The 26,565-nt window shown below is 42.6% G+C and overlaps 1 protein-coding gene across 1 annotated transcript in view; it reads left to right on the plus strand.

The window, feature by feature from the left end:
• PREX1 (phosphatidylinositol-3,4,5-trisphosphate dependent Rac exchange factor 1) overlaps positions 1-26,565 on the plus strand; it is a 227,001-nt gene that overhangs the window by 154,307 nt on the left and 46,129 nt on the right. The window contains exons 14-17 of the mRNA XM_044986305.1: positions 3,441-3,516; positions 12,406-12,478; positions 15,578-15,720; positions 24,223-24,315. Coding sequence (XP_044842240.1) covers positions 3,441-3,516; positions 12,406-12,478; positions 15,578-15,720; positions 24,223-24,315 — 385 coding nt within the window. The remainder of the gene's footprint in view (positions 1-3,440; positions 3,517-12,405; positions 12,479-15,577; positions 15,721-24,222; positions 24,316-26,565) is intronic.

Here is a 26,565-nt window from a genome sequence, read left to right on the forward strand (position 1 = left end):
CATAAAAAACCACGAAGGGATAAATCCTGACTTTGGCAAAAAACTCTTACTGAATTCGGCAAGAGGATAGCCTGGATAGGAGCTTTGGAATTTGACCTTGTGTAAACAAATATCAGCTCAAGGCATAGAACTAATCGAGGTGCACCAGTTAACCTGCTTCCAAGACATGGGATTTTTAACCCTTAATGCCTTAATGGAATGTCCAGATCCGCAATTACTGAAGCCTGTGTCATGAGCCTATTTGAGGTTCGGAATGAAGCGTTTGGATGGCCTGTTCCGCTGCCCATGGTTGAGAATGGGACATTTTCACTCACAGGAACCTTTCTGTTTTAAGGTTCATACAATTTTGATGACAAAGAATAACCCTTGGGAAAAACAAATATAGGGTATGGTTGGAGTCCCAATTTGATCAGAGTTGACCTCCTGTCCCTGAGTTGCTCAGGAGATGTTCCAAGGCGAAAGATACTTTTGGCATGACAATGCTCTATCTGCAGAATGGACACACGTAATCATAATTCTGCCTAACTGAAGAGACAATTACCCTGGAGGGTGATGCAGCTCTGAGTAGGCAAAGTGGCAATGTATGTGTGTGTTTGTGTGTGCGCCATCCATTAAGAAAGTAATTCATATGTAAAGTGGAAAAAACTAATAGTAATGTGAGCCAAGAAAAAATGTCCCTGACCTCAGGGTCCCTACAACATCAGATGGATTGTGCTGGATGCAGCAGTCTCATGAGATAATGATCAGCAAGGAAGAAATAACCATCACGAGTCCATCTCGTGCCATTTTAACAATGCACCATTTTTGCTACCAGGAGATTCTCTAGCTATCCTTTTATTTCAAGATGAATCCAAGTTTATGACAGGATGGAATTAAACGGAGTATGACCTGGTACTGTGAAAAATTAAGCCACTGAAAACTTTGGGCTCCCCATGGATAGACTTACACCTTCAACACCCTCAGACTCTTCTTTGAAGCCCACTGTCCTTCAAACAAACTCTTCTTACCATCTGCCCAGGGTGGACTTATGTCTTCCACTCCTGAATCTCTGATCCTCCTGCTTAATGACAAGTCTCAGCCTGTCCCAGCAGGCAGCAGCCTGGCACCATTCAGCTGTTCGTTGCCCCAGTACCCACCTGTACTGCCTTTCGATCACTGCTCTGTCTGGCATCTTCTGATCCTACCATTCCTGCTGTCATAAGCTCCTGGTTGAAGAAGCCCACTTTTCAGAGCATGCTCAACATTCTAACAAGCTGGGAAACCTGCTGAAATTGGAATATCTGGGTGTAAATGCCAAGAAATATTGTGGGGGAAACAAGAAGTCCCTGATTTTATGACTCTGTGGATATTCCCTCCGTCACAACCCTAATCCGTTCCCTTTACTGAAAACACACTGGCCTCAACACAGCATCTGCCTTTGCAGTTTGTTCCCATCCACCAATGATTTTACAAAGCCTTGAGGCAAAATATGATGGTGCCCCACTGGCAGCAGAGCATGTCTTATTTTGGAGGGTGTTGCCTGAACAGCAAAGTATGTGAGGAGGGCATCTAAAGAGCAAATTGTTAGATTTGTGGAAGACCGGCAATAGATGATTGACCAGCTAATGACGGTAAGGGTCATAGCAGGAGTATTTGTTTATTCCCCTGGCACTAGTGTGTGAGTGGTAGACAATACTTCCCTGTGTTATGGAGGCAGTAGGTATCATACTACTTTAATTTGTCTGAGGCAGGGCGACTGGCTGCGATTCAGGCGTTCACATAGATATGTTTCCATATTGTGGCCATCATCTGCAGCTGATGTGTCAGTGAGTTTAGGTCCAGACATCCTTCCTGAGAAGCATTTAACTGGCAGCAGTGAGCAACTGGGCCTTGGACCAAGAGCCCAAAGCCAATGAAATGTTAGCCCTTTCATCCCAGTGTCAAAGCTCTCCCTGTACACTGCTGTCCAACATTAAAATGCAAGGAGCCACCTCTCACAATCTGGAAAACCTTATTCATTAGAGCTCAATATTTTCATGCTCTGCTTTATTATTCTGACATTTCCAAGCACATTTGCTCATGATAAGTGTGTGAGAGGGGGAAGGTGCACACAGAACTCCCACAGCTTTGTGCTGGACTTAGTGCGTTACTGGAAGCCAGGCCAAAAAATGTGTGTAAACACTATGGGGAAAGCTTTTGTTCTGAGGACACACATTTCTGGAAATATCACGTTATTTTTTCAAGTTCTGGAAGTGCTACTTCCCCTTCTAATTTCTTACTCTCTGGGTTATGCAAACATGCAGGTTGGAGTTATTTAAAACAGCCAGACACAGCACAGTCGCATCTGTAGGTGACCAGTAAAGGAAAAATGTGGCTAGGGTGAATTTTAATTTTAGATTTTTCTTCTTTGTCTTTAAAAAATCTTTTGTATAGTTTGGTGCTAATGAAAGGGGCTGAGTTGATAGCACCAGAGAGTAAAATCTTCTCTTAAGCTATAGAACAGGTACGTCCTGGCAGTAGCTGTGAAAGTTTCTCCCACAAAGCTGTGCCAATGGACCTCAAACGTGAATTGGAAGGACCACCTCTGGGTTGAGAGGGAATTCATCCTCCGTGGCCCATTCAGCAGGTGGCCTCTCTGCTGAGACTGCCAACAAGAGCAAGCCAATTAATGCAAATTAACTGCAGTAATGCCTTTGCAATGTGGGACTAGGAATTGGATCAAGTTCACCAAACTCATTTCACCCAGGCCAGTGAACTGCCATAAAATGGAAACAGCTTTCATTCACTACTGCCCTGGGATGTATTTGATCCAGTGACCTAAAGGTAAAAGGTTTTATATCCCAATGTCCTGAGCCACCTAATCCCCCTTGCTTTAGAGACTTGAGACAAATTGATTTTCATAAAGACCCAAAGCATCAATTATTTCCATGATCTTGGAACTGGAATGGACAAAACCTCTAAGGAGCAGTGAGTTATAAATGTATCTTTTCTTTGTCTCAGGAATGGTGCTGCTCTAGATGAGAGCAGGAGTGTAGAGGTGCTGGTACATATTAGAAGTCCTAAGTACTGGCAGTTATAAAAAACACTGTATTTGATCTCTTCTCCCTGGATATGGTGGGAAACAAAATCTAAATTCCAAGTTTCAGAAAAATGTGGATCTGAAGCTAGACATGTTGTGTTGATCTGGAATATGTTTCTCATCCAGGCTGTGAGATCTTCCCTAGTTTAAATCTCGGTCCTTTCTTCTAGAAGAGCAGAGTAGCTTCTACTTTTTTTAATTTTATTTAATTTAGTTATGATGCTACACAAAACAGGGATGGTCTAGTTGGCCTCATAGGTCTTTCCCATCTATAATTCCTTTTCCTGCAAAAAATACAGATTGTGATAATTTACTAATTTATCCAGCCTAATCGAAACGTGTACATTTTTATACTGATGTTTCTTATTTTCTTTGACCTAAGAGACCGAGACTACCACTTGAAGACCTACAAATCAGTCATCCCTGCCAGTAAACTAGTGGATTGGCTGATTGCACAGGTAGGAAAATGTAGATAAATAGTACTTATGTATATTGCTGTCATGCTATCATTGACAGCTTCTGAGTCGCAAATGCCTGTTCTCACTTCCTGGTGACATTGTAAATAAGAAGAGGGCAGCATTATCTCTTGTAAGTGTAAACAAACTTGTTTGTCTTAGTGATTGGCTGAACAAGAAGTAGGACTGAGTGGACTTGTAAGCTCTGAAGTTTTACATTGTATTGTTTTTGAGTGCAGTTATGTAACAAAAAAATCTACATTTGTAAATTGCACTTTCACGACAAAGATTGCACTACAGTACTTGTATGAGGTGAATTGAAATATACTATTTCTTTTGTTTATCATTTTAACAGTACAAATATTTATAATCAAAATAATATACACTTTGATTTCAGTTACAACAGGGAATACAATGTGTATGAAAATGTAGAAAAACATCCAAAATATTTAATAAATTTCAATTGGTATTCTATTGTTTAACAGTATAATTAAAACTGTGATTAATCACGATTAATTTTTTAAATCACAATTAATTTTTTTCAGTTCATTGCGTGAGTTAACTGTGATTATTCGACAGCCATAGAACCTGACTCTTCCTTACATAAAGACCCCTTTATTTTAAGTTCTCATTGATGAAAAGCACTATATAAGAGCTAGATATTATTATATTACCAAAGTGACGTAAAAGAGCCTTTGTGTAAATGAGCATCGGGCCTGGAATGTTCTTCTTCGGAAAGGTTCTCTCCAATTGCATTTGACATCTTTTTACATTAAGGAAACAAATGTGATTGAAGACACACTGTGGGACCCCATTTATCAAATGAAACAGCTGAAGGGGGGCTACCTATTCCTGCCTAGCAAAGGCAGAAGGAAAGCAGGCAGATTAGAGCTCAGGTTGTTGAATCTGTTCCATGTGGCTTAACAGGGTCCATGGAGAACGGGGGAAAAAGAAGCTGCTGTGGTCAAAGGGGAGCAATTTAATCAATCTAATGCGGCCATGATTGTAGTTAATCACAGTTCTGTAGGCAAGAGGATGACTCAGAGGTCAAAATAAAAGATCAGTCTTAGGACTGGAGAAAGTGAACTCATTTTTTCCCCTCTTTTTCCTCGTTCTATTCGGTTAATCCAGCCTGCAGGTTTGCTGTTCACTGAATTTTCCTTTACACTTCATGCATTAGGCTTGAATCATCTGTGTATAGAGGCTAAATTGATGTGTGTGTGATACGAGAAAAATGTCTGGGGTATTCATTTAGTTAATAGGAACATGGTCAACATTTAACTTCTGCATCTTGGCCTTGGCCCAATTCCCATTCATGTCATTGGGGACATTCCTTTGATTCTAGTAGGAGTTGGATTGAGTCCCAAATTTGCTAAATTACAAATAAAAAATATGATTTTTTTTCTAACTGGTGGCACTACAAATTCTTCCATGGATATAAAAATCCAGCCGGATTCTTCCTGCTACTTATGTCATTCCTTCCTTTATGAATAGGTCCTATGGAACTTAGTAGTAAATTTTCACTTTTCTATAGTTTTTTTAACTATCCCATAGAATTTAATAGAAAATTGCTTCCATGCTATGGAAACCTATAGGATGGTACAGAAACATATAGAAAGATGATTATTTTCTATTAAATTCTGCAGGTATTTCATTAGTTTCTCTAGAACCCTAATGCACTTCTGTAGAATTCTATTAGGACTTTTCTATAAGAGCAGTAATAAAGATTGTGTAATTAGAATTTAGCTGGTGGCCTTGTGCATTAAACAGAATAGACTCCCAATTGCTCTTCCATAGCTGTGTTGGCTCTACAGGAATGGAAAAGTGTTTGTATCAATAAAGCAGATGCAACTTCCAGGCATTGAGGGGAGCATATGCAGCATGTTGAATATGGGGGTGATGCCACTTTTATGTGGCCACTTTTCTGACTATAACTACGCTGTAGGATTTTATTGTCCTTGTGATTTCTGACTATAGCTACACTGTAGGATTTTATTGTCATAAGTGCTCTGCATTTATGATAACAACAATCAGATTTCCAGTCAGACAGTCCTACAAAGAGCAGCCTTCCTATGCACTTGCTTGGAATCCTCACCCCCAGATTGAACTGTTATCTTACAACTGGTCACGCTTTGGATCTTCTACCTAAATATTTAACAGCTGATTTCAATGGGAGCTACTGGGTGCTCAGCCCTTTGGAAAATCAGTCCACCTTTTAGTTACCCAAATATGGCCTTAGGAATTTAACTTTAGGCACCCATTTTTGAAAATCTTGGTTGTGGTGTCTAATGTGATTTCATAATTAAACGCATCACAGAAAAGGGATCTTGGAAAAATGCACTTTCTGGTTCTGACAAACCCTCTATAGTCAGGATTTTAAGTAGAAAATCATGGTTTGATTTAGAAATGTTGTACAAAAATAGTGAAGACCATTGTTTCCTTTAGATTCAATGACCCAGCATAGTACTTGAAGGATGGAATCTGCCTTCTGTTTGTCATTTGGACTGGAAAAGTCAGGGGGATCTTTCACTAATAGAAGAGGCTGTTTTTCATTTCCTTGGCCCTCACAAATATTCTAAAGAGTCAGCAACACAAAGGAGTAAGAGATTTTTTCCTATAAAAGAAATGATATTTTAGCCATCATTTGAGATCCTAAACCCTGCCTCCTACTTGGAGAACATTATATTTTCTTGCATCTGTCAACAGTCAAGCTGAATTTGGTCTTGAGCAACACTTAACTATCTGTACATTTAACCTGTTGCCATTTAAAATTGATACATGCAACAATCCCTTGTGTATCACATGCTCTCAGAATCTGAGCCAACATAGAGCCTAACTGCCTGATTATCAGAGATGCTGAGCACTAGTAGCTCCACTGACATCAATGGGGCTGCAGGTGCTCAGCACCTCTCACTATCAGGCCTATTAAATTGTGCAACTTGGAATACTAGTAATGCATATTCAGTACCAGAAAGTCTTTGTGTGAGAGAGGGACGCTGTGGGATTTCCATAAGCCTGGAGATTTAATACAGAGCTTGCTTGACTTTTCTGTTAGTTATTTCCTGCTCACAATGGCTGGATTTGGTCTCAGTCATCTCCCATTCTGTGTCTAAGGTGTGTTCTGTATTCAGCACTAGAACACAGTATTAGCCATGACATTGGAGGGAAAAACATGGCCGATGGGAGATGGGGTATTTATGTCTCATCCCATGGCATGGGGCTAAGTCCTGGAAAATGAAGACTTGTAAGAAAGCCTGTGTTGGGTTTTTCTCCGGTGACCCTCTGTCGGGAGAGGGCTTCAGTGGTCATGCCTGAAAGGAGAAATACCTGCTCCAGCATCAGTGATTGCATGGAAATTTATAGATAATCCACTAAACATTCATGCAGGTGAACGGCTGGATCCTATCACCTTCACGTTCCAACCTCATCTACCTTGATACTAAACTTCTCAAGATAGTTAAGACCAAAGCAGATTGTGAAGAACTTCAAAAAGATCTCACAAAACTAAGTGATTGGGCAACAAAATGGCAAATGAAATTTAATGTGGATAAATGTAAAGTAATGCACATTGGAAAAAATAACCCCAACTATACATACAACATGATGGGGGCTAATTTAGCTACAATGAGTCAGGAAAAAGATCTTGGCGTCATCATGGATAGTTCTCTGAAGATGTCCACGCAGTGTGCAGAGGCGGTCAAAAATGCAAACAGGATGTTAGGAATCATTAAAAAGGGGATAGAGAATAAGACTGAGAATATATTATTGCCCTTATATAAATCCATGGTACGCCCACATCTCGAATACTGTGTACAGATGTGGTCTCCTCACCTCAAAAAAGATATTCTAGCACTAGAAAAGGTTCAGAAAAGGGCAACTAAAATGATTAGGGGTTTAGAGAGGGTCCCATACGAGGAAAGATTAAAGAGGCTAGGACTCTTCAGCTTGGAAAAGAGAAGACTAAGGGGGGACATGATAGAGGTATATAAAATCATGAGTGATGTTGAGAAAGTGGGCGTTCTTTACTTATTCCCATAATACAAGAACTAGGGGTCACCAAATGAAATTAATAGGCAGCAGGTTTAAAACAAATAAAAGGAAGTTCTTCTTCACGCAGCGCACAGTCAACTTGTGGAATTCCTTACCTGAGGAGGTTGTGAAGGCTAGGACTATAACAATGTTTAAAAGGGGACTGGATAAATTCATGGTGGCTAAGTCCATAAATGGCTATTAGCCAGAATGGGTAAGAATGGTGTCCCTAGCCTCTGTTTGTCAGAGGATGGAGATGGAAGGCAGGAGAGAGATCACTTGATCATTGCCTGTTAGGTTCACTCCCTCTGGGGCACCTGGCATTGGCCACTGTCAGTAGACAAATACTGGGCTAGATGGACCTTTGGTCTGACCCGGTACGGCCTTTCTTATGTTCTTATGTTCTCCCACTGAGAGCTGGCTGAGAAGAGATGAATACGGGCCTTTCCCATAAGAATGAGGGCTGTTGTAGTTGATAGAAGCTTAATAGCTGTAGCTGTGAGGAAAAGGCTCCAACAATCATTCTTGTGCTTTCTTCTGTACCACTATGAGCTGGTCTGTAGAGGCCACTTCCCTGAACTGATCTGTAAAGGCCACTTCGTTCTCCTCCTTCAAATCCCTGCCCAAGATCTGGTTCTATCTTGATGCAAGAAATTAGCCAACTAACAATAGCTTGGTATTGAGTGGCAGTTAAGGAAGGGTGAATGAGGTTCTCACCCATCTTTATAATCCCCAATCCTGGACCAAGCCAAGGGCCAGTTTAGGTTCCAGAGAAACTCACAGCAGCTTCTGGACTTCTTTAAGCCTCTCCCCCGCCCCCCGAAACAGCCCCCAGGAGGCCATTCTAACAGCAAGAGATCTCCATAATGCAAGGGCCATGTCCTTTTCCCTTGGTCACTCCCCTTAACTTGGGAGGGGGAGGGGGCCACAAAGTAGGTGGTGTAGGCTAGCTATGGCGACCCTGTGCCACATAGGGATTCTCCCATATGAGGAGGATGTTCAGATGGTTGGTTTTTACATCCCCTTTGCCTCACCAAAGGCGTGCGAAGAGACTGTAACGGGGGCCACAGGCTGAGCCTTGTAATTGTAGATTCTAGACCTATCCGCCCCCCTTTGCATGTTGCTTTGCTTCTTAGACTGTAAGCAGGGCAGGGACTGTCTCCTTACGTGTGCAGACAGCACCTAGCACATTGTGGGTTCTACTGTAATGCAAATAATAATCACCATCCCAAGACAGAGCACCAATGAGAGCATCCCAAAGAGAGTGCTGCTGGGATGCTAAAGGACAGCTCCTTTTGCTCATGGGTAGAACTTTCACCATGGAGGTGTGTTTGTGTGCATCTCTGGGCATTTCCTTCTCTAGTGTGGGCGTGATTCTCAGCTAGTGTAAACTGGCATAGCTCTATTGACTTCTTTGGAATGACGCTGACTTACACTAGCTGAAGCAAAGATTTTCGTAGGCATGTTTGTAGTGGACAAACCATCCCTTCCTGTTAATTCCTCCATTCTCTCCTCCATACCATCCTTTCCTCTGTCTTATCCAAAGCCTTCCTCTATAATTCAGCTTCCATAAGCAACATACTATCTGCTTGTACATGTAACAGAGGGAAATAAGCATCTTCTAGGCACAGAATTTCCTTAAAGTTACTGAGGAGGTGCTGCTAAGTCAGCTCAGGCCATCAGAAGACCACATCTGCAGCGGCAACTGAGCTGGCAGCAAGTAATTTGAGGATCTGGGCACCCTGGAACTGAAGTCTGTGCCCTCTTAAAGTGGGAGCATTACTTCCCAAGGTTTCCCAGCCTAGATAAGGGTCTGAATTGGAATGGAGCTCTTGCAGCTCCCATTGACCTGAATTTGACTTCAGTGTGAGCTGCAAGTGCCCTAAAAATAACAAAAGAATATGCAGAGCTGGGAGCATTCCTGATCAGTCTGCAAAACTGTGCAGAACTGCACCTTGATTTTATAAGAATCACAAGCATCTGCTGGAGACTACATTGGTACTGTCAAAAATTGATTCACTTGTGACCTGAGTCAGAATTTGAATCCAGAGCCCCAGAGATGACAGAGGCTAATCCACCAATAGTTGGTCCACACTCCACCCGGAAAACATTAAGTGGTAATTCTAGGAGAGGAGGTATGAAAGTAAAAGGAAGAATGTAAAGCTGAATGCTGTTACAAAGATCATTCTTCTAGCCCATTGCTTTGACCATGTCACCCCTCTTTGAATCCCTCCACTGGCTCCCCCTTCTCTAGTGCATCAAACATAATCTACTTGTCTTCACTTTCAAAGCCCTCCATGGCCTATCCCTACCCTACCTTACATCTTTTACTCACTACTGAGATGTAGACTCCCACCTCTGATCATAGGTGCCGGAACTAGAGGCTCAGGGAAGGGGGTGCTGCAACACCCCCTGTTTTGAAGTGGTTTCCATTATATCCAGGGTTACAGTTTGGATCAATGGCTCTCAGCACCCACACTATAAAAATTGTTCCAGCACCCCGCCTCCGATTGGCTCATGATGCCACCCTCCATCACCCCCTTGTTAAATTTCCAAACAGGTGCCTTTGTGCTCTCTCCCATGGTGCCCCTCGTGCTTGGGAGGAGCTCCCTGTAAACATCCCCAAAACTAACTCCTCCTCCTCCTTCAAAACCTTCCTGAAAACTCTCCTTTCCAGTGATGTCGACAAAAAAACATAGCCATGGTTTGGCCGCTAGTGTATTGAGAGCACTGCCTACCATGCTGGCCAATAGTGTCTCCTTGTACTCCCATCTGTCTGTCTGTCTGTCTGTCTGCATCTGTTGTCTCTTGATTTATACTTAGATTGCAAAGTCTTTGGAATGTCTTTTTGCTCTGTATTTGTACAGTGCCTAGCGCAGTGGGATCCTGATCCATGACAGGGGCTCCTAGGTGCTACTGCAATACAAATAATAACAGAGGGATATTGGGCCTTATTCACCACTATGTTAGCTCATTGTTTCCCGGGGAGTAGCTCCATTGAGTGCAATCCATTGATTACACTGGCATGAAACCAGAGTAACATGGTGGTGTGTTGAGTTTCATGTGCAGTTTCTGCAAGACACACATCTAAAATTATATGTAGAATGTTAAATGTCTCTCTTTAAGGTTTTTTTATTAGTGGTCTTATTGCAGTTGGAGAGATTGCCAAATACTATTTGGAAATATGCACAGAGGATCCAAAATGCTCTATTTTTAGTTACCTCCTAAATTGAAAAGGTGCTGGTTTTCAAGGGATGTGATCTGAGGCCATGCTAATGTCATCAGGAGTAGCCAAGTTTGCGTTAGAATCCCTGCACGTGGAGATTTTAACGTGGAAGAGAACCAGAACCCAAAGGCTAATTTAAGAATGGTGTCAGAAGGCATTTCCCCTTCAATTTATTCACAATTACAGAATTAAATTAGATTTTAAATCCCGGCCTCTATGCAGAATGAACTAGCCATTTAGCCTAAAAAATAAGTCATAGTGATAGCTGGGAATTGTCACATGGCAGGATGTTGAAACAGAGAAGAGACTTGTAAAGCCTTGAAATTAGTTTACAGTCAAAAATTGAGTTTAATGTTTATTAATACTTACTGCTTGTGTATCCTTGGACGATTATGAAATAGACTCAGGCAACCCCTGGAGCAGTCACACTGTATCCTGGCAGAGATACAGCCATTGCTTTTTGTTTTGCAGCTATCGTGGGTTTTGTCTTGCTGTCAGATAGTGGCAGTCACACCATCTCACAGTGAGCAGCATATGCAGAGGATCAGGTAGTAGAAGGGAGGGAGCCTACATGCAAACAAGTCAGGGAAATAGGAACCTACCCTAAGCATGTCAGTCATTCATAGCCAACTGCAGGGTGTGGGCTTGGGGAGTATGGGACCCGTGCTCAGACTGTGTGCTTAATTTGAGTGCTAAATCCGAGGCTGCATGGGTAAGATCTGCAGGGTGGAGCCTCGTCATTTTTCATTTGTTGTTTCTTTGTATTTCTCTCTGGAGAACAACCTCTAATGGCTGCAACTGTGGCCTTTATTTTAGAAATAAAGGCACCTCAACAGGGCCTGATCCTGAGAGATGCTGAGCACTCAGAAATCAGTGGGATGTCACTCGGAGCTGTGAACCATACTCTGCACCTTGCAGGGGTTGGCAGCGAGCAAGAGAGGGTGCAGCAGGCACACCTGCAAAAATCTTCCTTTGTGCATGCCAGATAAACTATTGCATATGCAGAATTTGGGCATTTATTGCAAATAACCAATTTTCTGCATGCAAATTACTTTTTAATGATTTGTAACAGGCACATTTGCAGGCATACCTCTTGCACCCTACTTTGAAATGTTGGCTTGAGGGCTTCAAATGATATTTGACTGAGCGAGTCATTTTTTGCAGATTTGGCTGTATGAGAAAACAGAGTACCAAAGAAGTTTAATTAAATGCAACCTTTGGGAGTTCACTTGAACTGATTATGCATAGAGAGTTTTCCCTCTCGGTTTAGATATAGATAAAAATCTCGCTCTCCTAAGAATGAGTGGTATTGTCTGGGGCTAATGGGTACTGAACTCAATCTTTATCATGATTGCCGGTAATAAAGCAAAAAGTCTCCACACTGAGGTAATATTATGCGTCTGTGCTTGTAAAACAGCTGCTTTCCAGAGTCCTGATCTTTTGTCCTCCCAATTCCTGTGGGAGGGAAGGGGTGCTATATATAGGAATGAATGGGATTTGGGCAAAGGGAGGCCTGTTTTAATTGTTTGCTATTGTTCTCTGCCACTCTGCTAATTTCAGAGCTGCAAGCACAGGGAGGGGAAATTGTTTAGATTAGGAAGTAGTCTGAGGTGTAACATTTATCCTCCTGTTTCTAGGGAGACTGTCAGACTCGGGAGGAAGCTGTCGCACTGGGTGTTGGACTCTGCAATAATGGCTTCATGCATCATGGTAATGTATCAATAACCCATCTCATAGCCAATTAACAGAGCTCTCACTTCAATCTCACTAACAAGGGATATCTGCAAATCCCTCTCCTAGAGGCTGTGCCACACATGCTGATATACAAACAGCTGCAGAGGTCCCAACAGGATCCATCTGAAATGCAGCTATGGGGAATACTGCAGGCACTGAGCCTATTCAGGATGTCTGGGGTAATAGCTCCCGCATAGGGTCCCTGCGTTGATGATACAACGAGGAGTCCGGTGGCACCTTAAAGACTAACAGATTTATTTGGGCAATAATCTGTTAGTCTTTAAGGTGCCACTGGACTCCTTGTTGTGTTTGTGGATACAGACTAACACGGCTGCCCCCGGTACTTGACACGTTGATGATGTTCATGGTAAGCACTGCAGCACCTAACCAGTTTAGAGGGGAGATATTTTTCTCACCATGTGTTTCAGTGCCATGTCTGGCCATCGGAAATGCTGCACATGCTAAGTGCAGTCCTGAGATGTACTTCAGTGGGTCTCAGAAATGACATGCCATGCCCTGGTCTAACCTGTGCTGAATCTCTAAACACTAGGCTGAGCTATTCTAAAGGAATTGCCAAATTGCTCAGTCCAGTTCCTGCCTCTTGGAGCTGCCTTGGCAGCCCTCAGAGCTGAGCTGCTGGAGCTGCCAGATTCTCAAGCTCAGCCCTGTGTTTTGAGGTCGGCCCTGCTCTTTAATTTCTCATGGCTATTTTAGATTGTTTTTGCACCCCCACAGCAGTAAAGATTTGCTCTAAAATAAAAGCACCAGCTGTTTACTGACCCCACATTCTGCCATCTCCCATGTCCTCGTAGTAATCATGATGCGGCATGTGGGAAACCCAGCTGAAATATCCAAAAACCCCAGTGCAATATAGGAGTAGCAATTAGTGAGGGAATGTAAAGGAGCATCACTATAATTCCTGCCCCAAAATGACAAGGTACCATCTCTCCAATGGGCTTTTTAGATGGGCAAAGCCAGTGGAAATTCACATCGGAGGTAAAAGCATGGATTCTGAGAATTTGTAGCCATTTGGGGCTTTAGAGTTTGAATTAAATTCTCTGCCCCCATTGCCTATCCCTGAAAAGACACTGTAGCAAGCACAGCCTGTCCCCGGAGTCTAACAGCTAACCTCAGTTTATGGAACTGGGGGAACTCACCATGTGGAAACTCACTAGCATGTTCACTCTCTCTCAGTTCAGCCAGCAGCTATGGCCCCACTCAGGAAACCTGGAGGAAGAGGGACGGGAGGGTCAGATTGTGATACCCTTATTCACATTGCGTAGTCCCTTACTTCTGAAAGAGCCCCAATGATCCTTTCAGAGCAAGGTCCTACTCCACAAGAGCGAGTGTCTCAGAATATGGCCCATCATGAAAAGGAGACAAGTGATGAGCAGTCCCCAAGGAAGCCGAGGGTCCAAACTTTCTTCCCTGCCCTCCAGCCTGGTGATTGGGTGCACGGAGACCTGAGCTCAGAGCTGGAAAATGTACATTGTAGAGCCCCCATCTCTGGCAGACCCTCAGGGAGTGCCCCAGCCAACACCTGGATTTTAGGATACATTGCCTTGTGACAACTGCAGGCTTTTAAATATAGCTATATTCTATACATATATAAATGAAATGGCTGCAAAAATGTTCACGAAATGTTCCTGGAAAAGGTGAGTCAGGGACTGGAGAGGAGGAGTGTGGAGAGCACCCAGTATTGCTGCTCTGGGCCAGATCAGAGGCTATCTGTAGGTTTCTCTGCAGTGTTTACCCATAGGCTTTAATGAGAAACACCCTTGACATGGCCCCAGAAGATGAAACAGATATTAGGAAACAGACACCACAGCCAAACTGGTTCTGCAGATCCCTGCCAGACAAGTGATTTAAAAAGCTGCTGAAGGAAAGAGACTCCGTTGAGAAGTTAATTTACATCTGAGGCCATTTTTTGTTGTGTGGAGCTGACCGGCCTTTGGAAGCCTCACAATGGGCCTGTGTTTACAGATGGGAATTTCTCCAGCTAGTGGCTGAAAAAGCAGCCACTGCATCCTCCCTTGAGTATTTCAGATTCTGCACCAATAGCATGAAAAGGTGCCCCATATCTCACTGCAGGGAGAGGCACATTGAATATGAATAAGCTGAGGCCATGGGGATTGGGCATGGTCTTAAAGCTGTAGGGATAGGGATCATGGGGCCCAGCATGGAACTCTTTGGGCACTAGCACCCAGATTTACTCTGCTTTATAAAGCTATTGTTCCACACATACAACAGCCTTTTTCTCTCAGAGCCATATGGTGGAACTCCACTCCCATTTTCAGCTCTCCTGTCCATTCTTAATACCTTCATTTCACATACACTCTGAACCATTATGTGTGGACTCCCCTGCTATCCCTCTAACAAGCAGTTCAAGAGCAATATTGTTCCCAGAGCTGTGAACCCGCCCATTGTCTTCCTCCATGATGCTGATGCCAAGACAGGGAAGTAAACAAATCACATCGATATGTGTTTCAGCTCCATTAGACAAACTGCCAAAGATAAATCAGTATTTTACCAATGAAGAAATGCTAGTTCAGTGGGGAAGTAATATTTACTTTCCAGGTTCCAAGTGGTGTTTCCTGGGATGAGACCTATATGAACCAACCATAATACATACCTGTCTAATGCTTGATAATATACTACATAGCACCTTTCTTCTAAGAGGACCCGATGGGCATTACACATGCATCAGAAGCGTGGGTGTAGTTTGGGGGTGTCAGAGAGGGCATTGCCCTCCCAAACTGCAAGCCTCAGGCAGGTGTGGAATTTGCCTCTGTCCCCCACACGCAGCCACATTGGTCTGACTGGAGCTGACCCCCAAATATAGAAGTCAGACCATGCCTATGATCAGAAGAACTGAAGATCAGACCAAGATCCACCATGCAGCTTGGAGAGGTGTGCCCAAAGTGTGCTAAATAAATGATTGACTGGAATTGGGGGTCAGGATTTTGTTTGGTCTTTGGTTTTCTAAAGGTTGGGGGAATATTTTTAGATTTCCTTCTAACTTGCTCTCTCTCTGTCCATGTGTATGTGTGTGTGTCTTCCACCTTTGGTTTTCAGTCCTGGAGAAGAGCGAATTCAAGGATGAATCCCAATATTTCCGTTTTTATGCTGATGAGGAGATGGAGGGTACAAGTTTCAAGAGTAAGCAGCTGCGTAATGACTTCAAGCTGGTTGAAAACATCCTAGCAAAGCGCCTGCTGGTAAGACAGAGCTGGTCTGGTGTTTGTTTCACATAAAGCCTTGTGTGATCTTTAGCTTTCTAAGAGACTAAATTTATACCACAGTATAGTAGAAAAAAAATAGGGTGGGAAATTATAGACAGTAGCCAGATATTGCAGCTGACTGATTCACTGTGAGACTTCTTTTTCTTGAGAGACAAGATGGGGGAGGTAGATTCAAAAGGAGGCCTTGCATCAAATGGGCTGAAGTTAAACACTGAGTGACATATACAGCATGGTAGAGGTACTTAGGTAAAAGTCAGGTAATTCTCCAAGATTCATGTTTTTAGGAGTCACCATCAGAGTGATTCCAAATAGCTTCAGGCTGGATTCCTATCCAGAACATATCCAGTTCCAGTCTCAGTTCCAATATCGTGGAAGCCATTTTCCAGGCAATAATATTGTTCTCCACGTTGACTGCCCTTCAAATAGTTATTTCCCATGATTCCCAGTCTGTTAAATACCATCACACTCTTGAGTGCATGTGGACTGCTTTACCCTTGTTTGCACTTGGATGTCATTTGTCCAGAAAACCTCATTTACTGCCAGTGGCCCAGAGTCCACCCTCCTCTCCTGTTGAGCACTGGCAGAATGCAGGAGCAGAAAGCCCAGGTCAATAATGACAAAACAGCTTTGCTGGAAAGGATCCTGAGGCCCATTAAAGGAGGGAAGAGTTTTCCTGGTGGATGGCCAAAATTGTACCCTCCCTGCTGCAGGGAGATCATTCAGTGTTTGTCTTAATGGCTAATTGTGATATTTAAAGCACCATACAATGATGTCCCTCCCTCCTTCTCCCTAAAAATCGTTCACTTGCGCAGCCAGTGCTAGTGAACTGTGTGTCTCTGTTCATCCTCCTATAAAGGCATTTGATACAAAGAAGCTGCTAAAGGAATAATTTACTTAACTTGCCAAGAACTTACACTCTGGGCTTGATTCCTGCATTTTGCAAAGCACTCAGAGATCATTTTCATATTCACTCATAGGGAATTGTCATCACTCGAGCTGCTTTGATTTTCTTCCCTGTGGACAGAGGTTCCCGTTTTGGGGAAACAGATTAACCAGCAGACATCTTCCACTTTTCTTCCCCCTTATTTAAAAGTTCTAGTATCTAACAACAGCATTATTTTTACCCCTGAAATAAGGGAGCCTTTTAAAGATCAGCAGTAGACCTGGTTGATCCTACTTTCTGCTTATGTGTTGGGTGTTTATTAGCATTCCTCAAAGAGAATAAATTTCAACCTCTTCAGCTGTGCACTTTGTCTGTTTCCTATCGATTACAAGTAGTGTATGACTGAGCACCTAAGTGACATCTGCTCCCTGACTGGGTAACTGAAAGATTTAAAACAGGAGAAATACTTATTACATTACTGTTACTGTAGTTCCTAAACAAGTGTCATTGTGTTAGGCACAAACACAACCCCCTCCCAAAGAGCTAACAGTCGAAAATGAATGATGAATGATGCATAGCAAATAACAAACAGCACGCTTCTTGGTACAGATTTTCAAATTAATAATTATTTGTGCTAAAATTCTGCGCTTCATTGCTATTTACACAAACAAACCAAGAGCTTCCTGAATACTTGTGAAATAGAAGATCCCACAGATACAAGCACTGGAAATGCATCACATTATTCATGATGACATTCATGCCTCCCTTTTTTGGTTAGCAATAAGGAGCTGCTGAAATCCTTGTGCTTCCCTGCCTGCAGAACATCTCCGCCTTGCTCCTCAGGGCTCCCTGTAAGCCACATTGTAGTTAGGGTAACACATACTCCGCTCTGCTGGATCTTGTACTGTATCTCTGCAGTGTAACCTGTGCTGCCCAAGGGGAACCAACTCAACTCACTTACCAACTGGTGCTAGATTTTTCCCCCTTTCCCTATCTTGGACAACCTTGCACTGCAAGGGGAGAAACAACAAGAGCTTTCTGGCCAATGAAAATCACAAATGCCAAAAGAAAGTGATTCCAGGTTGGAAAAAAATGCACTTCAAACAAAGTTTGATATTCATTTATTTATGCAGTTGTTTTTGATTTATGGACATAAATCTTGACATGCTGAAAAAATACACAAAATTCTTTGCATAGTTCAGAAAGAATTAAGGCTTCTGACTGCCTCCAGCTACGGGGATTGTATCCGTGTTGCAGCATTCCCCTGTTAACTTTTGATCTACACTTCAGCTCATCAGGCCCAGCACTTAAAGAATCAAATTTCAGACAGACAAATGTGCTTGTGGAGATGGACATCCATGAAGGATCCACCAGAAGTTTCACACTCACAGTTCTGTCTATCAGTAGGGGACACCAACTGAGTCAGGATCATTTGTCTCATCTTAAATGAAAGGTGTCAGAACTTTTCCCGTCACTGTAGAGATACTGCCTGCAAATATCATGGGGAACAGCTTCTAAAGCACCTAAGGAGTGCAGTAGGAGCCTAAGTCCCATTTTTCAAAAGGACCTACGTCATTCAGGAACCTAGCCACCACTGAAAGTCAATACCAACATTACTGCCTTCTGGCATTGTAGGTGTTTTGGAGAAAGGTGGCATCTAGTGGTCTGAGCACAAGAATGAGGAATACACCTGTGTCCTAATCTAGTTTCTGACATGAGCTCACTGTATAGCCCTAAGCAAGTCACTTAAACACGCTGTGCCTCAGTTTTCCCATCTGCAAAATGAGGATAATACTTATCTGCTGTATCGGTCATATTTAGAAGAGGCTTTGAAACTGAAAGACATTAAATCAAATAATAATTAATAATAATATCACTTTGAACTTACTCTGTATAGTGTAGCACCCACCCATCCCAGGGTCTCAAGTGTAGGTACTAGGTAGCATTATAACTCATACATGTTTCTCACTGCAATTTTAAAAGAGCCATTTTAAGGCAACCCCCTTAAATGTGCTGATAAAACTATGGAATTGCAAAACACATTTCTCTTATTCAGAGATTAAATAGTGACTTGCATTGTTAAAATAAAGTCCTGCTCACTCCCTAATAAAATCTCTTCACTGTTTACTCATTCCAGGGGAATTATTCTTATGTTTTGTGCTAATATAAAATGACCTAATTCTGCACAGGTTCTGCAAGAGAGAGGCTGCCTCATTACCTTTCATTAGTCTAGCCTCCCAAAGTCTATTCAGGCTTGAGAATTCAAAATAATTGATTAAAAACACCCTCAGGAACAGAGTCACTAATGAGAGTCTGTCCCAGACGGATCTCTGAACTCCCAAGGAGTTGGGCTGGCAAGTCAATAACAAGAGGCATCTGCCATCCAGGTGTAGCCAGAGGCCATGATAAGGGTATTTTTGAGTGGATTTGGCCACTAAAAACCCCAGCAAACACTGAAGTGAAAACAAGTCCCTCTTATACTGTAAATCTTCCATTGTTAAGTTATTCAGAATGTTCAGTTCACGGTGGAGGTCACGGATCAAAAGGATCTTGGTTTTTGTTGTGTTTTATTTTTTGTGTTTAGTGATTGGCGAAATGTAACACCAAAGACTGTAGTGGCTCAAAGGCTTCCTTGGCAAGGCTTATAGCAGAGCTGGGTTTATGCTGCAAATGTTTTCCCCACTATGTATGTCTGAAGTTTTCAATTAATTCACTTCAACAATGTTCACACTCTCTGTTGAGTTGGATTTCCACAATCATGCAATCAAGTTTTACTCATGTGTATCCTTAGGAGGATTGAATTTAAGATCACACACGTAGGTCAGTATGCATGCAAGGAGCACAATGAATACATCTGAGGAAAACCTAAAAATACAGTTATTGGGCCAAATTCTGAAAACTGGAACAAAGTTTCAGTAAAAGTGATTTGCCCTGAGGAAACTGAGCTGATGTGGAAACACAGCAAATGTGAAGAGGGAAATCTTCAGCCTTTTGCGGGCTTCCAAGCCTTCTGACTACATAGGCACCATCAACCGGCGACTGGAAAGTATGTGAGGGGAATAGCAGGTATAACCTTTGCTTCCCTCCCAACACTGGTTTAGCCCATGTGCATTTGTGTACAGAAGATGGCTGAAATAGAGGTTAACCTGGGATAAAGGAAGCCACAAGCTATCCATTTGGTGTTACTGTTTATTCAGACAGACCATACTGCAATCTGATGTCTTGACCACTGACAACGGTTTAACATGTGTTTTCCATGTTGGGGGAAAGTCCCCTACCAGATGATTGGGTACTTTCATAGTGCAGTAGGGATATAGTTCCGTGTTCACTGAATCATCTCACTCTTTGTTGTCACCATAGAATCACAGAATCTCAGGGTTGGAAGGGACCTCAGGAGGTCATCTAGTCCAACCCCCTGCTCAAAGCAGGACCAAACCCAACTAAATCATCCCAGCCAGGGCTTTGTCAAGCCTGACCTTAAAAACCTCTAAGGAAGGAGAATCCACTACCTCCCTAGGTAACCCATTCCAGTTCTTCACCACCCTACTAGTGAAAAAGTTTTTTCTAATATCCAACCTAAACCTCCCCCTCTGCAACTTGAGACCATTACTCCTTGTTCTGTCATCTTCTACCACTGAGAACAGTCTAGATTCATCCTCTTTGGAACCCTCTTTCAGGTAGTTGAAAGCAGCTATCAAATCCCCCCTCATTCTTCTCTTCTGCAAACTAAACAATCCCAGTTCCCTCAGCCTCTCCTCATAAGTCATGTGCTCCAGCCCCCTAATCATTTTTGTTGCCCTCCGCTGGACTCTCTCCAATTTATCCACATCCTTCTTGTAGTGGGGGGCCCAAAACTGGACACAGTACTCCAAATGAGGCCTCACCAGTGCTGAGTAGAGGGGAATGATCACATCCCTTGATCTGCTGGAAATGCCCCTACTTATACAACCCAAAATGCCATTAGCCTTCTTGGCAACAAGGGCACACTGTTGACTCATATTCAGCTTTTCGTCCACCGTAACTCCTAGGTCCTTTTCTGCAGAACTGCTGCCCAGCCATTCGGTCCCTAGTCTGTAGCAGTGCATGGGATTCTTCCGTCCTAAGTGCAGGACTCTGCACTTGTCCTTGTTGAACCTCATCATATTTCTTTTGGCCCAATCCTCTAATTTGTCTAGGTCCCTCTGTATCCTATCCCTACCCTCCAGCGTATCAACCACTCCTCCCAGTTTAGTGTCATCTGCAAACTTGCTAAGGGTGCAGTCCACACCATCCTCCAGATCGTTAATGAAGATATTGAATAAAACCGGCCCCAGCACCGACCCTTGGGGCACTCCACTTGATACCGGCTGCCAACTAGACATGGAACCATTGATCAGTACCCGTTGAGCCCGACCATCTAGCCAGTTTTCTATCCACCTTACCGTCCATTCATCCAGCCCATACTTCTTTAACTTGCTGGCAAGAATACTGTGGGAGACTGTATCAAAAGCTTTGCTAAAGTCCAGAAATAGTACATCCACTGCTTTCCCCTCATCCACAGAGCCGGTTATCTCGTCATAGAAGGCAATTAGGTTAGTCAGGCATGACTTGCCCTTGGTGAATCCATGCTGACTGTTCCTTTTTACCATTTTTTAATGTTGGCTTGTGGCCAAGTTCTGCTGGTCCTTCGGGGCACACAGACCCCTTTGATTTCAGTGGGGAGCTGTCCATGGAAATTTGAGGGAGAAACTGATCATTAATGACTTAGATTCTCCTTAGCTTAAAGCTTATACTTTCTGCCTCTCTGTCATATCCCAAATAGCCATCTTCGCTTCTGCCAAGAGCCATCCATTAAATAGCGTGGCTCTGTCTGGGAAGATCAGCCCTTAAAGATACAGTCCCCTGTACATATCTATTACACTGATTACATTAAGTAGAGGATCTACAATTTTTTCAGAGCCTGGACCATCTTTTAATAGACACTGTATCATGGACATCGCTCCACCATTCACAGTCATATGACTTCCCTGTGGCACTACAACAATAGCTTATGTGGGAAAGTGTCATACAAGAAATATTTAATTCAGTATTTTTAGCTGCCTTTTAATGGGATTTAGCAGCTAGGAATGAAAGAGGAGCCAGCATCATGTGACCGGCCTGCATTGCATGGACTACTCTGCAGACCATAGTTGGAAACCTGTGTATGAGAGTGACTAGCAAAACAAAGAACTATATAACTGTTATGATGGACACTGTAGTGGTAACAAGTTGTTATTGGGAAAGAGTGCAGTCACTAATAAATGGTGATACATGTGCTGGAACTCATATCTCACTTGTTGCAAACAAAGCAGATGTGATAGAAACAAATATAATGGGCTATTTATAGGATATTTCTTCTCCCTGTGTCCTGGCCAAATTCTATTTGAGGATGTTCTGCCTGTCTAAACTTCCCCTGCAATTTCAATTGAATATTCTTCTTTACATCCTGGACTGTATAATTGTGTGATGCTGCTGTTCAATATTAAGCAGCTGCTGTTTTATACTCCCAAAGTGGCTGTATTTCAGGGGTGACAGAAATGATTCCTGTATATGGAAAGTCTCTTAATTGCTTTGGGATCCTTTGGGATGAAAGGTTGTTCTGTACTGAAATGCAAGGTATTACTATTTCATTATGTGGAAAACACATTACAGCTTTCTTAAAGTGTTGCATAGCAGCAGATGAAGTGAACACTGACTATAGTTTGCATAAATGTTTATAAAAGGACTTTGGGATTCTTTGGCTTGAAAAGTGGCATAGAAATGTAGGACTATTAGTTTCATCACCATCACTTTCATTGAAAACAATCCACATTAAAAACTTTACAAACAATTTCGTTTGCCCTCAGTTTTAGAACTGAGAAGAGCATGAAGGTCGTTAGAAAATGACAGGGCATGAAAGAGATTTCCATGTGCAATCAGGGTATTTGCACACAAACTAGACAATCAACGGTGCGTAGCTCTTGGCTCTCAGGTTTTGCAAATCAAGACCTCTGTGTACATCTACATAGTGAGCAGCAGCCCACAGCACTGAGTCTCCGAGCTTGGGCTACAGCACAAAAAACAGCAGTGTAGACATTATAGCTTGGGCTGTGAAACCTACACCTCTCCCTAGGCTTCAGAGCCCAAACTCCAGCCTAAGCTGCAATATCTACACAGCTATTTTTAGCACCGTGGTGCAAGCTCCATGAGCCCGAGTCTGTTGATCTGGGTTTGACACTTGCGGCCGCAGGCTGCTGCTCGCTGTGTAGATGTGCCGTGAATGTTTAAGATACCGGGTCATTTAGTTTCACTATCCACATCTGTCAGAAAGCTGAATATGGTCTTGTCATGCCACATGTGAATGTTCACAATGACCCACAGTTTTGTTCAGAGTAGTGGTCATGGGTCACAGAGTGGCAACTTTACCATGTTATCAGGGAATCCAAGGATGGTGAGTTAGTGTTGTTTCCAATAGAGCTCTCTGAAATTACCACTATTCCCCAACAACCTGCCTCAGCGCTGTTGGTTGATTTTTCTCCCAAAAGGTTAACACTGCATTTGGCTTTAGCTGCGTGACTCCCATTAAAATAAATGGGAATTTTACGGCTGACTCCCCGGTCGGTGCTTTGAAAATGTAGCCCTGAGCACGTTTCTCCAACAGGAGAGGAACTGCACAGCCTCTTTGCATGGAAAATGACAAGTTGAGCGGGAGAGCTGCCGAAGTAGTTTTCAATTGAATCCCAAACTTGAGGCAATAATGTACACATCGTGTTGGGCTGCAACTCATGCCACTTGTAACAGTGCAAGGTCAGAACCTACCTAGCACTGTGCTCATCTTCTGATGAACTCTTTGTACTGAGTATGCTTGAGTAGCATTGTTCTCAAAGCGTTTCGTTAGAAGGAACCACGACACATTTTCCACTGAATCTTCCCCTGTTGGTGCTTCCCTTTTTATCCGAACATCTCCTGAACAGGTTGTTGGGTTTTTTTTCTTGCAGGTGTCCTAGAGTAATGAGTTATTTTGCACCTGGAGATTTTGGCTCCTTCAGGGAAGGAAGGTTCTATTTCCATAACTTCAGCTGTGATGAATCACTAACAGGAGGAAATTGATAAGTTAATGGCATTGACTGTAATAGAAAAAGATTAGTGCTTTTCAGCAGTGTAGAAGTCGGAAGGATCAAGGGAGTAATCTTCCATAATTTTCTTCTCATAGTGGCACGTGTTAGATTATAGGCAGCTTTTATATTCATCTGATTTATTAGATTTATTTCTCTGATTTATCAGATGTGTATTAAATGTGTAAAGTGCACTAAAATGCATGAGACTTATCTGATGGAATTCAGTACAGAGACTGAAATCACAAGTTATTAAGTTCAATACACTACAAGAGTAACTGATACAGTTTTAGGCTCTGTGTTATGCAGGAGATTACATTAGATGATCGAATGGTCCCTTCTGACTTTCAGATCCATGAATCTATGACAACAGTGACTTAAGACGTGAAAAGCCCAGCTCTGTCTCCTTTCAGCTCGCCAGTTCCTCCAAAACACACTTCCATATCTGTGAAACATTACCCTGTGTTCTTTTTGTTTTTAAAGATCTTACCTGGAGAGGACGACTACGGGTTTGACATTGAAGAAAAGAATAAAGCAATCGTGGTCAAGTCTGTTGAGCGAGGATCTCATGCAGAGGTGAGACCTTCTGACAATTATAAACATTTCCCTTTTGGCAGTGGGAAGAAGCTTCTTCTTTGAAAAGGCACAGCAATATCCTTTATAAGCCTGTTTCATGTTAGTGGCAGCTAATAGGAAATTGGGGATTGTCTGCAGTTCCTCTGGTCATAAACTGCCTCTGTATATTGATACGTTTTTGGCTGCTTTGCGTAAAACATTCTTGCTGAACATTTTTATTAAGTGAGAAGACAACAGGCAGCTCCTTTCTGTGATGATCGCAAAGCTTGGGCAGTGTCAGGAGATGCAAAGCTGAGAGCAGGGAGACAGTAGTTGGATTTACAGAACGGGCATACACTGTATTTGAACACTGTGTTTTTAACCATATATCAACTGATTTCTTCCTTGATCCCTGGTGTTTTCAAAAAGCCCTAATCAGCTTTATTGGATTCTCACATATAGTAATGTATCTATCTGAGGTAGTTATATGGCCTCCATTACTACAGTATCAGAGCACCTCACAACCTTTTGATGTATTTATCCTTACAACCCAACCCACCCCCCCAAGGTAGGGAAGTCCTATTATCCCCATTTTGCAGAACGGAGGCATGGAGAGACTTGCCCAACGTCACAAAGGAAGCTTGTGGGAGAGCAGGGTCTGGAACGCTAATCTCCCAAGTCCAAGCCTAGCACTTCTATCTGTGGGCTGTCTTTCCTGGCGATCCTGCAGATTGTGTACTGCTCTGGGCTGCCTATGCTTCCTTAATGATCTAAGGAGAGGAAGCAGCCAGATTGATTTTGACATGCTGAAAGAATCCCAAATAGGAACTTTAAGATGCAGTTTAATATTAGAATTAAATGATCTTATTCTCCCTTGTTTTGTAGCCATCAGCAAAGCTGTGCCCATGCCTCAGCTCACACTCAAATTAACAGAAATTGGCCAAATATTTTATTAATGCAAACCTCTAGGGTAAACCATTGCCTGACAGATAATCCCTCGGTCATTTCTTTGGCCAGCTGCCTGTAGAACATTCTGCATTGAAAGTCTGTTTGTGTTCTGAGACAACAGAAGCACACAGTTTTCTAAGGAATCTTTTTCTTGACTGTCCAAGACAAACAAGCTGTGACCATCTGCCCATCTTTTCAACTTGGCTTTAAAATCTTGAAGGAACCAAATCAAGATCTCACTGAACTGGAAAGCTGTCAACTCAATTCACCAAGATTTGAAGCCTAGCAGTAATGCGTTTCATTACATTCTTGGGCTCTTTAATTGCTTTTTGATACTACAAAGAGATCTAGCATATGGTTCTGTGCCAGCTCAGCAGCTTTAGGCCACTTTGGAAATCCTCTGCTTGTTTTAATACTCCAGGGACAAAACCAGGGCAAGGAGTTTCACTTCATTGTGTCCAACCACGGTTCATTGGATTTTTTTACTGATTTTTAGGCCAGGTTAGAATTTCAGACATACTAATGTGAATCTGGAATAACTCCATCAACTTCAGTGGGGAATTACTCCAGATTAAAGGGGGCAGGGGACAGAAGCCCAGAGCTAGGTATAAAAAAAGATGCCCTTAACAAAGGGCTAGATGTTGGGGGGGAGGGGAGAATGGAAAATTACAGTAGGGTCATAGCAGCAATAAGAAGGATAATAATGGGTGGATCTACTCAGCATTTTAGATGTCTGTATACAAATGCAGGGCATGTGGGGAATAAAAATGAAGAACTGGAAGCATTAGTACATAAACTAAATTATAATTGGCATCACAGAAATGCAGTGGGATAAATTCATGACTGGAATATTTCTGTAGAGGGGTATAGCTTGTTCAGGAAGACAGGAAGGGAAAAAAGGGAGATGGTGTTGCATTATACATCAAGAACATATACATTGGTTCTGAGGTCCAGAAGGAGGTGAGAGGCAGACCAGTTGACAGTCGGTTGGTGAAGATAAAAAGGGAACATGAACGGGGGTGATGTCACAGTAGGGGGCTACTGTAGACCCCCAAATCAGGAGGAGGAGTTGGATGAGGCATTTCTAGAAAAAAACAACAGAAATATCCAAAACACTTGCCCTGGTAACTGGGACTTTTAACTACCCAGTCATCCACTGGAAATATAATACAGCAAAACACAAAATGTCCAGTGAGTTCTTGAAATGTACTTGGGACATTCCTTATTTCAGAAGGTGGAGGAAGTAACTGAGGAAGTAACTTGATTCCAACAAACGGAGAGGAATCTGTTGTGAATCTGAAGGCACTTTGGGTGAAAGTGATC

The sequence above is a fragment of the Mauremys mutica genome, chromosome 13 (genome assembly GCF_020497125.1).
Source record: "Mauremys mutica isolate MM-2020 ecotype Southern chromosome 13, ASM2049712v1, whole genome shotgun sequence".
In the NCBI taxonomy this organism is placed as follows: Eukaryota; Metazoa; Chordata; order Testudines; family Geoemydidae; genus Mauremys; species Mauremys mutica.